This window comes from Rhagoletis pomonella, unplaced genomic scaffold (genome assembly GCF_013731165.1).
Source record: "Rhagoletis pomonella isolate Grant_MI unplaced genomic scaffold, Rhpom_1.0 Rhpom_scaffold_02693, whole genome shotgun sequence".
Lineage (NCBI taxonomy): Eukaryota > Metazoa > Arthropoda > Insecta > Diptera > Tephritidae > Rhagoletis > Rhagoletis pomonella.
Window position 1 is genome coordinate 2,222 of NW_023461246.1, and position 11,956 is coordinate 14,177.

The following is an 11,956-nucleotide window of genomic DNA, read 5'->3' on the forward strand; positions in this document are numbered from 1 at the left end:
ATTCTAGAACAGAGGCGGCCAAAACTCACACAATATATTTCAATTTTGCTAAACGATGAGAGAATGAAGAGAATAAGTTGCTCACGCGTCTGATGCAAACAGTGTTGTCAACGATTTGGAGTTGCAAATTATAAGAAAAAGGGATTTTTTTTACTATGTAAATATTGTGAGAGGTAGAGATTATATTAAAGAATTAACTTTTTATAATTAAAACTAAAATTAAAGTAAATAATTGAATTAATTTGTATTAATCTTCTTATTTTGAACTAAAAAAAAAAGATTTTTTAGCATTATTTTAAATTCATCTTTTTATTTATGTGCATATGTAGGTAATAATTTATTAATTCAATATTTGGTAATAAGGAGAAATGGCGCTATACACGCGCTTAACGAAAAAGTTTGTCACCCGTGCGCTTTCTTCATGAACCACGACACACCAAACATTGTGCCCTACCTTCCATACTAAACACTTTTACCATGTCTTGCAGCGACTTGATGGCTTGAAAGTTTTTCGCATCGATTGAGCACGATCGCAGCAAAACCATAATCGTTGGCATCACTGATTTATAGAGTATACGCATGTATGTGTGAAATCAGCGCAGTTTTTCTCGTGTGAAAGCAGAAGAGAAAAATTTGACACACGTGCCTATGAAATGGCCACCCTTGTTCTAGAAACTTGCACAAAGAACAGCTAACAATTACAATATTCTAAGAGTTAATCAAATGGGTTGAATTCAAGCGCGATTATGACTGCAAAAAATGATTAAATTTCATATACATAAGTAAGAAGGAAATTAAAAATGGGCGTGTGTATTTTGATAGTGGAGTATAAGAAAGATTTTTTTTAGTTTAATAAAATTTTGTAAGCAACTTCTAAAAACTTTACCGCCATTTCAAGTTTATTGCTTCGTATTTAAGAATTGATTAAATCCCCCCCCCTACTCACTTGTGTTTTGCTCATAATGGCCATTTTGTTGATTCATTTTCGCCGGTGAGTCGGTGTTCAATTGCGACGCAGTCACCGAACGTGTTTGCAACGTATTCGGTTTGGAATTCAACGCTGAGCCGCCGGCATTTACAGCGCCACTATTCGGCTCATCCAACAACTGTCGTAATCGCTGTAGCTGTGCTTCCAGTTGACGATTGTGATCCTCTAGTATTTGCATGCGTGCCTCTAGGCGTCCCTTATGCTGGCGCAGCAATTTCGCTTCAGCAATCATATCCTGAAAGCAAAACAAAAAAAAAGAAAGTGTAAAGTAATGCACTTAGCACAAGCAACTGGTGATTTAATTGAAATTGACTGCCCTACTCTTACCTGTCCATGTTCACCTTGACCGCCGCCGGCATTTGCACCTGTCGCTAATCCACCCATAACAGATGTTGAATGTTGCATACCACCATCCGCATCAGGTGTGGTACTATTCTGTTTGGTGCATAGCTGCTGATATTCTGCTTGCAAATTTGCATTCTCCTCTTCCAGGTCGCGTATAATCGCTTCAAGCTCTTCGCGTTGCTCGGCATCCATGGCTGCCATTACTTGAACGGGAGATTTGGGTCCGCTGCCGTTGTTGGTTGGCAACGCTTGGCAATATTGGGCGATTAGCTGATGTTCGTCATCACTGTCGGGTGTGGAATTGGAACCGGTACAGTACTCGACCTGAGCCAGGCGGGAAGCATACATCTCCAAGCGCGAGTGCATGTCATTCTGCAAGGTGTGTGTAGTGTGCTGCGGACTGGGAGCGGGGCTCTCCAAAGCGTCACCTAGTTGAGGATCGACGTTTATTAATTAGTAATTTTATTATTGTTTTGTATGAGTAATTGTAGCTTACCCTCAAGCACACTTTGCACCGGCAAGTAGCCGACACGTGGATGCTTTTTGAAATACTTGCGACTCTTAAATTTGTTTTTCAGTGCTCTTGTAAAGTCACGGACATCTTCTGTTGAGGTGGTCTGCAAGGAGAAGAAAATTATTTAAAGAAATGCTGTCGATTTTATTTAAAGTGGAGTTAAACAATTTTTTTAATGCAGGACCTACTAAGGGCCTTTTGGGATACTGCATGTCGTTTGTGCTTAGTCCTATCCCCTGAACCCCGCACGTGATAGGATACACTTGATCAGGTTTCTAATATTAATAGACCCGATGCCAACTAAGTAGAGCAGTTCCTCGAAGAGGTATCAGCTAACCCTTGAGCTGGAGGTGCTCCAGAAGCTACATAGGAGATGTAAAATAACTTCATCGTCCTCCACATGCTGACAGAAGATCCCACACCGATGCATTAAAGTCATTTAAACTGTGACTCATAAGGACTGCCTTGCTTAAGACATTTCCGGTTTTTTCCGGCCTAGTAGAGGGTCTATACATTGAGGACTTAATCTTGACCACAGGTTGATAGATTCTGCACGGCTTCGTTCATCCAAATTTTCAGAAATGTCTCAATAACTAGAACTCTCCAGGTATTAATGGGAACATCTGGTATATCACTGGCGTTAGTAGCAGGAAGAGTAGGCGGTGACGAGTGTGCTCGTTGATCTCAATATCACATCACCCTCGAACCGAAACAATGTGATTTTGAAATGATTCAGCTATCTTATTTAGAGAAAGGAAGCATTCCACGACAATACCGAATATACCATAATACCAGTCACGGTTTTAACTGGGCGGAGATGAATGAGCCATCTATTTCGACGGGATTTCAAGCCGTCTATTAAAGTTACCGGCTGTCGGCTTCAGAGAACTTAAAGTAGATATACATATCTATCTTAATTATTGTTCTAAAACGCGGTAATAATACAGCACCTTCCTAGGTTCAGTTCCAATATGACTCTTTAAACGCATGGTATCCTAAATCTACCGCAATAGTAGAAGGCGTGTCGCGCCGTTGGCGGTCATCAGAGGTGCGTTCAGCATATTAAGCCTTTTGATAAATATAGTTACATTAAAGCATGGAAGGGGATTCTCATGCATTGTCATGCCTGTTTATACTAGTAAAAAACTTGTGAGACTTATGCAAGACCCCATGCTAAAACTCAGCCCGATATTCATATTTGGAAGGTTAACACCCTATCAGAAAGTTTAGTCAGGGATTTTTTGCCACTCCATACGTATATCTATCAAATTTTGTTTACTTTGGGTCTTGGAAAAATTTCGTACGGTAGTTGTTTCCCTTTCTTTCGGCTTAAGTTAACACGAGTTCTGCGATCGGCAATTAACTGGGTGAGGTGGTTTTCATGTTTGCTCACATACCATTTTACTGTATACCCTGCCAATGCCTCAGCTGCAGGTACCTCGAACAAACGTAGGCGCGTCTTCGAGTCGATAAGCACTCTGGGAAGTTATTTGATTATAGCCTATAATTACTACTTAGTACTCCCGTCTTTTAAATAGCGAGCTTCAGTTTTGCTTCCATAAGCCTATTTCTAACATTACGTTATTGACTACCAGGATTTTTAATCGTTAGCTTACAGTCCGGTTTACTGGGCAGAACTCACGGGGCCAATCACGGGACCACGGGGCCAATCAGAACTTGTCCTACAGACGCCCTCAATGTTATTACAACCTATTTCCTACAGACCTTCACACAATGCTCAGAGAAATGGGTATATTGATAGAAAGAACGAAAGGGGATAGTACAATAATTTCTCGATTTCCACCTAAGGTGAACCTGACTACCGATGACATACGACCTGAAGTAGGAGTTCCAGACACACTTTGGGGTCATTCCTCCGTCGGAAGCCGACTGCGATGGGGAAATTGATACCTCTGCCTGGTTACTTCATCTGTACACCGAGGACTACAAAATGGAACGCGAAGTTGAAGCAGGCATTTACTCGGAATCTGCACGATTTTGTAAGTGTTTTATAGGCAGAAGTATTCGCTATAGCTGAAAGCCGCCGTCCCTTAGTACGTAGTGGCTTACGTCCTCGCGAATGCGTAGCCATTTTCTCAGATACCCAGGCGGCCAACCGGACGAAACTAATGAAGGAGTGTATGACACTCTTGTAAAATCAGTAAGTGACCAGCCCGATCTAGATTTAGTTTGGGTCTCCAATCATCGCAACATTCTCGGAAACGAAGCTGTAGACGAGGCAGCAAGAGATGTTTCCACATTGGTATCGTTCGAGGATCGGATCTCACTCACAATCGGGACCTTATCTACAGACATACTTCTCTACAATCTTCACAAATCGGATCAAAGGTGGCGCACGGCGGCAAGCTGCCGTATATCCAAACTCATGTGGCCCGTGTACAACCCTAAGAGAACGCAAAACTCATTAAGAAGACCCAGACCTAACGTTAAAATGATGAAATAACCTAAAGCGGTTCAAAAGGGGTTTTAAAGATCAATTTTAAGAAAGCCAAAACTGGTTGTTTGAAAGTCTATTTGTTAATCGAGAAATTTTGTGTATATCACAGCCCCCTGAAAAAAAAGTGTCATGTACTTTTGAAGCAATACTTTAGCCCCATGTGCTTTGGTGCTCTGAACATGTGGCTTTTTACAGCTGTCCTGTGGCCACACAAAAAAAAAAAGTATTAGTGTTCGGGGATCTTTTCCCTATATATTTTGATACGCTGAGCACGAATCTGAAGTCCATTTTGCTTCATCACACCAGGAACTTTTCCTAATCTCAAAAAACGTGCCATTGATTTTGAGGTTAGGAAAAAATCCCTGACATGAAGGAGCAAAACAGACTTCAGATTCGTCTTCAGGGCACAAAAACACATGGAGGTAAGGTATTCTTGTCAAAAGTACATGACACTTTTTTGTGTGTTTGTGGAAGACATAGAAAGGGACCTACGTACCTGCTGATGACTGATTCGGCAGTTAACCCGGCTTTAGGAGATCCCTGCTTTTATCTCTCTTTTAATCTTTTTTCGCCCTTGCGCGTTAAAGGTGCAAAATACCTTAAGCAGGACCGACGTTCGATTCTTGGTCCAACCAACATAAAAAATAATAAAAATCGGGTTTTCTAATAGCGGTCGTAACTCGGCAGGCAATGGTGTTTTTCTGCCATAAAAAAGCTTCTGGGAATACCATTCCCATTCGAAGGCGGCTCAAAAGGGTAGATTCCTACATTTGTGTGAAAAGAGGAAGAAGTTTGGCTAAACGCTCTATTTCGTCTTCATTTCCTCTCTCATTTTAATTATTATCTTAGTATTTATCACTCCTTGTCTCCGTAAGCCTTCTTTTAATCTCCTATTTTTCCACCTATTGCACTGAACCCGTTTGAAATCCTAATCCCATCTAATCTAAATGTTTTCTTACCCAGTTACATTTCCCCTTCCCTTCTTTCAGCTCAGCATAATTGTTACTCTTCTAACTTTTGATTGCCTTTAACTGTCCCCAATTAAATTTATTTTGTTTACTTTTTACCATTCACTTTTCTAGACTTTTTACTTACCGTTGTGCAGTATTCGTGCATTGGATGACTCAGTTTGTGATTTTTGGCATTGCGTCCAAAGAAGAAACACTTTTGGCACATATCGAAATTGAAGCACTTGAGGCAGCGATAACGGAATCCAATTATCGGATACTCTTTGCAAATGTTACACTTTGCCTGTTGTTGCCAATTTTCAGCACCAGCCATGTTGCCACCAATTTGCCATTGAAGTGATGTTGCCATTTGTGCAGCGGAAAACAGTTGTTAAGGTGATTGTTTGGTGAAGTGGTTGCGACGAAAAGCGGAATGTGGAGTTGTCGTCATCGTCGTTGGTGGCGGCGGCGGCGAGGATGCAGCGAAGAAAGGTGTACCGAGAAATGCAAATATTGGATTTAGTACTTGCGGTAAAGTCTTACATACACACACACACAGAAATGCACGCATACACATACATATAAATGTCTAAAGTGTGAAATGCATTGGAGGAAAAGTTGGTTGTACGAGAGGTAAGGAGGGCAGTGTTAAAATGTATGGAATATGGTTGCTGGTTAGTTGGTTGGTAACAGTTGGTGGGTGGAAATTGCGGTGAATTGTGCAATAATTGCCGTTAAGTGGGTGAAAATTGCGCGCCATGCTGGCTATTATGGCAACACAATGAACACTTTGATTCGCTGATACATATTCATGTTGATGAGGATAGTACATACATATGTATAAGCGATTGTGCAGGATGACTTCAAGTGAGGTGAGCGAGGAAAGGGAGAAGGAGCCGGATATGAGGGCTAGTTGAGGGTTGCGGTTTAAGAGCTGTATAGTGGCACGCCATCAATTACAGCCGGTCGATGGTTGGTTGTTTGCTTGCTTGCTGCTTGCATGCGGTAGACGCAACGCACTTACCTGATGTTTGGCCGTTTCGGCAGCTGCCAGACGATGTAGGACCGGCATCCATACTAAGCTTTGCGGCTCATGTTGCAACCAGCCGAGGAAGTGTGATTGTTCAATGGCAATTTCCTGATTGGCATCGATAGCTGTGTGCGTGTGATTAACAATGTTGAAGAGATAAAAAAGAGAAGCGTGAAAGAAAAAACATTTAAATTGTTTGCTTGAAGTTGAGTGGCTTGAAAATTGCGCTAAATTTGGTCAAAGTGTAATTGATTAACGCTTAATTGATTAGTGTTTTTATGGGAAAATTTTCAAATCACCAGCTCGTTGGTAAGTGAGTAATTATAGTAAAAAAAAATAAACAAAGTTTACCTTCTTGTGAGATGCCTGCGCGTTCGAGACAAGAGCGCACCGAAGGCTCTATGTTGGAACCGCCAAAAGCGGCAACTTCGCCTAACTGGCGTGGCACCTACGAAATGAATTTGTTTTGTTAAAGATAATTTGGAACAAAAAAGGTTTTGCAAACATACCTGTATGCAATCGTGCAGCAGCAAACCCAATTTTCTTTGATCAACTCTGCGTTCAGGATCGGCAACTAAGCGAAACAGATAACGATACTTCTCCTCGAGGTGGCCCTTGCAAAGCAAAATGAGGCCAACCTGTAAGCGAAAATAGTAAAAAAAAACAAATTAAAGCAATAAAAAGAAAGATATATGCACCAGAAAAAAATTTTTTTTTTTTCTAAACCCAACTCACCTTAAAGCTCAGCACTCGTATCTGTCCGGTACGTTGCGAATCGTACACATTCAATATCCAGTTTATAGCCAAATCCAACATTAATGTCAAATCAATTTTATCGATTGTCACATAGAGCGAATGCAAGACGGTTGTCATGTCGGGTATGTCAATGAGTTTGTCGTTTTGTGCGCGTAGCGAATGACGATCGAACGATTCGATGGCAGTGGACATTGGTATGCGATCGAGAGCTGTTTGTATGTATGTACGGTTGTGGTGGTGTTGTTTGTTTGTAAACAAAGTTATAAAATTTCAAAAATTATTGCGTGAATTCTTTTTAGCGACGGCAGCACAACGCTGGTGGTCACGTGCCGTAAATTTATTTATTTAATTTGTACATAAATAAAACTAGTTTTTTGTTTGTTTTTATTTTTACTCACCTAAACGCTTTTGCACAGCGCGCAATTTCATCGCAGTACGATAGGCTGAGAAGCGTATTTCATTAAGATCGGCTAAGCTCTTCATTAGTTCTATCATTTCTGGATGATCCCAGTGGGTGGTTTCGCGTTCGTGACTAGTAAAGTATAGTATAATAAAGATAGTGAATTTAAGGTAATAATATTAATTAGTCACAAATATCATTTAGAAGATATATATTTAATTGCTATTGATATCTAAATTGCTAAAAAGATGTACTACTCTGTAATTAATATACATAAATCAGGGACCGAAAATGGCCATTAAATATCAAGATTTTTAAATATAGATAATCGTACAATCGTTGTTTCTCGATCTATATTTCTGCGGTCATGATAAATAATTGCATTTAAATTCTTATTTTTTTCGTCAAATTTAATCGTTACTTTGTGATTTTTATTATTTTCGATTGGATTGTTATTTTGCTAACATTTTCAACCGTTATGCACACCATTAGGAACACTTTAAATATTTTATGATCCAAAAAATTTAGTTTGCAAACAACGGTAATAGCACGATCGAAAAAATAACCACACAAAATTTATCGAAAAAATAAAAATCCAAAATAACGATTATTCTTTCTATTAGATCGGAACAATTCAATATTCATTTGAACGGTTAAATTGTGATTTTTATTATAAAGCTCATAGCCGCTATAATCTCCGGATTAATAAAACAAAAGTTTTCGAGGATTTCTCGCGTGACTGAAATGAACTCTTCTTCCTAATATCCGTAACGTTAACGTTATTTTTTATGTTTGCCTTCTTCTTCTTGGCCTTATTTCCAATCTTAACCCTAATCTTAATTTGTATGTTAATATTAATCCTAGTTTTAATCTTCAGCTTAATTTTAATATTAAAATTATTTTTAATCCGAATTCTGATATTAGTCTTTATCTTGTTCTTAATCTTTATTTGTCCTTAACCTTACTCTTAATCTTCATCCTTAATCTGAATCTTTATCTTAATAGTAATCTACATAATCCGAGCCGAGCGCAAAGAAGCTTTGCTTAAAAATAATTTAATGTATCGAAAACCGAGTAGATGTATTTCCTATTTTCTACTTGTTTTTCGTTTACTCACTCAATGTAGTAAGGCACATTGGCTGCTGTCGTTGCTCGTTCCCAAGGCGGCTTAACGCTCTGTCCCAGATTGGGTAATGGCCCGATTGTGCCACTATTCGATGTTGTGCGGCCATCTTCACCGTTTTCCAAAGCCTGATTTGCGCCAGCATTGCAAAGTACCTTTTGACGTTCGTCCATTGCAATTTGGAGTAGTTTCATTCTGGAAGAGGACAAAAATATTGAAATGTTAAATGGAAATGGTTTCCGAATTTGCAGTTTCAATTTAGCCTCAGCCTTTATACAGTGCAAGAAAATCTGTAACTTAAACTTCAATAAAATTCAATTCGATAAACCAATTCATGTGAGCAGCTCTTTAATTAAATACCCCGAGAACATTTATATTCGCCAGTAGTGAACCAAGCTTTTCGATTCCCGGTCAGAGCAACGTAAAAACAGGGGTTTTTTTTCCGAAGAGTCGTCCCAACTCGATAGACAATACCAAACTTTCAAGCTTATTTCTGACAAGAAAAATCTCATCAAAACCATTTGGCGTTCGGAGGTGTCATATGTAAAACTGTGGATCCATCCACTGGGTGATATTTAAAGTGGGCCAATCCCACTTATTCGATTTAGGAGTCCACTAAAGAAAGCAGCTTCTATTCAAACGGCTTGCTATATAAACATCTATCCTAAAACTTTAACCCAGGCTGGTTAACGCTGGGTTTGGAACCCGCTAAGTAAAGCCCCTTGCAATTGATTTGGGGGTATGCACACAGAATGTATGTACTCTTTATGGACAAGGTGCCGGTTTATTGATGTACTCCGCAAGACTAAGGCTGTAACCATCGCCATCGAAGAAACTCCATGGATCGGGAAAGGCAAGAAACACGTGGGGACTTGCGACATCTTCAATATAAGCAGTGTAATAATGCTATGTAAAGGACGCCAAATTCGGTGTCGTATTTTTTTAGGAGAGGCTTCGTCGATGACCGCTATCGTTTCTCGCTACAATCCGCCTCAAAACGTGGTTTTACAATATCTCGTTCATTTGCGTGCACACTCTGGCGGAAGAGAAGGACAAGTCGGCCGAAAATCTGCTCTAAGAGCTCACTAACTAGCGCTGCCCCAGTAACCACATTAATATGAAGAAGAAATGAGGAATGTCACGCCGAGGAAGAGAAAAAATATGTCACCTATAGGGCCATGCAGCGATCAGTCGCAATGCGACCTATGTGGAAATAAACTTCGTAGTAAAAAGAGAGAGGCCGAAGTACGTGAGTTCGAAAATATTTCTTGCTGGTTGAAAGAAAAACACTCAAAAATTTTATCAAAAAAGTTAGGTGTTTAAAGAAGAAAATTATTATTAAATATTTTTTAATGTAATTAAATTGTTCGAAGTTTATTTTATTTTTTTTCCAATAAGATAGGTTTTTCTTTTGTTAATTTCGTTTTTTTAGTTTTTAGATTTATTGTTTAAAACGAAAATTAGTTTTTTTCACTTAACTTTTAAGACCTTTTTTTATTAAATTTTTTGTCTTTTTCAACTCAATTTTCTTTTAAATTAAAAATTTTGTTTTAGAAATATATAAAATTTTTTATTTGGTTTAATTTTTAAGTGCAATCGTTTAAGATTGTATTGTTAAAAAAAAAAAAAATTAAATTTAAAAAAATATTTTTTTTTGCTTTATTATCATTTTGTTTTTTTTTTCTTTTCTACTTAATTTAATTTTCTTTTGTTTAATATTTTTTGTTGTTTAAAAAGAAATATGCACGTATATGTTTTCATTACTTTAATTGAATTTTTTGTCTGTCAATTAGTATTTCGAGAGGCAGTAAAGAGCTTTCAATATAGTTACCCGAATTGACAATTGTCTTGCGAAAGCCTTTTTTCTTTCGAAAGACTGTGGTGACTTGAAAGCTAATATACATAACAACATATATAGTTTCGCTATGTACAATGTACATCAATATACGTATTTTGAGGCCCCATATTTCAGCACAACCAGCTTACTAGTGCACGGGGAACGACTGAGGCAACATAGCCACCTAATTCAGGTAGCTAATATCACATAAAACGAGGCTCGATAGGTGGTTTATAACTTGTCAATGCATACATTCAGGCTGGATGGATGCTTTGAAGAGCAATGGAGTTACATAAGAGTTTGAGTGATATGGATTAAAGAGCAGAATGATTGAGGATATGTAAGCACAAGCATGGTAGTTATTCATGTATGTATGTAAGTATAAATTTGTATCGAACTCAAATTTTCCGCCCACCTTGTATTCAAATCTTCTAGCCTTGATAGGCATACAGCGGGCACCAAAACTTGATTGGCGGTAAAGAATGCCTGCTGTTCGTTGCAATCGTCCAACAGTGCACCGGCGGTGGTCATTTTGTCGCGCAAACGTTGCAAATGTTGCATTTGCTCTGTGGCTTCCTGTGCGGAGGCAGGTGGTTGCCATGATGTTGTTGTTGCTTCAGCGGAGGCGACACGCGAAGTCAAATCCTCAAGCGTTTTTTGGAATTGGCGCATTTTCTGTAAAGAAAAAAGGAAACAGTTGCATAATGAAAATGTGGTCGTTATATTTAAATGAGTTCAAAATATGTACATATAAGCACTAAGTACTGTTAAATATATGGTGATTTCATAAAACTTGCTTTTTTACTTAATTTCACTGCTGCTAACGGAGTAAGTACTTACATATGTACATATGCACATTAGGGTGGTCCAGAAAAAAAGTATTTGAGAGAAGTGAAGTTCGAATTTTAACGCCTCACCCTTTGGGATTGTTCTAAAGGGAAAAAATATACCCCTTTTTTAAATAAAAAAAATATTTAGGTGCCTCAAAGCGCTCAATGTTTCCTTTGGCGAAAAACTATTTTTCGTACAAAGTCAATGTTTTTCAACCGACAAACTCTGCTTCACTTCAGGAGAATTCAAGGAATTATACCCTTTTGTTTATTTATCCATTTTTTTAAAACTAACGACTTTTAAATTTTTTTTAAATATAAAATATTTTTTTTCGATATAGAACAATCCCAGGAAGTGATTGCATTGAAATTCCGACTTTCCTTTTTTTACCACCCTAATGTACACATATGCAAATTTATTGCAATTTCTCTGGCAATTTTAATAGTCAATTTAATGTAATAATTTCCTTTTTAAGTACTCTTCGAGAACTCTTTCTGCCTTACGAGTTGCTTTTATCTTTAATTGGCGCATTTTAATTACATGGCAGGGTTGAAATTTTAATTCCTTTTTTATACACTTTAATACTTTATTTATTTTCCAACTGTCAAATTGAAAAAAATTGAAATATGTATGAAATACCTCCGTGTACGCACACATATGCAGCGTTTCCTTTTACAGGCTTAACATATAAAATTAAGAAAGAAGTTCAGCGTAAAAGTGTTTGTTA

General features: G+C 38.2%; 1 protein-coding gene across 1 annotated transcript; it reads right to left on the reverse strand.

Annotated features, from left to right (window-relative positions):
• Positions 1–353: 353 nt before the first annotated feature.
• On the reverse strand, positions 354–11,092 carry LOC118753639 (dystrophin). Its single transcript, XM_036488512.1, has 12 exons — positions 10,814–11,092; positions 8,556–8,756; positions 7,437–7,570; positions 7,018–7,247; positions 6,792–6,920; positions 6,634–6,730; positions 6,277–6,407; positions 5,401–5,556; positions 1,830–1,950; positions 1,316–1,761; positions 947–1,223; positions 354–750 (listed from the first exon to the last, which is right to left on the reverse strand). The coding sequence occupies exons 1-12, from the start codon at positions 11,068–11,070 to the stop codon at positions 716–718; spliced, it is 2,214 nt and encodes a 737-aa protein (XP_036344405.1). The 5' UTR covers positions 11,071–11,092; the 3' UTR covers positions 354–715.
• Between the last annotated feature and the right edge of the window lie 864 nt (positions 11,093–11,956).

Excerpts from the sequence above, each read along its gene's own strand:
- LOC118753639 (XM_036488512.1), bottom strand. The coding sequence starts at position 11,070 with ATGCGCCAATTCCAAAAAACGCTTGAGGATTTGACTTCGCGTGTCGCC. Across the intron at positions 6,921-7,017 it reads TACGAGTGCTGAGCTTTAAG|GTTGGCCTCATTTTGCTTTG; the intron begins GTGAGTTGGGTT and ends TTTCGCTTACAG. Across the intron at positions 1,951-5,400 it reads TGCACGAATACTGCACAACG|ACCACCTCAACAGAAGATGT; the intron begins GTAAGTAAAAAG and ends TTCTCCTTGCAG.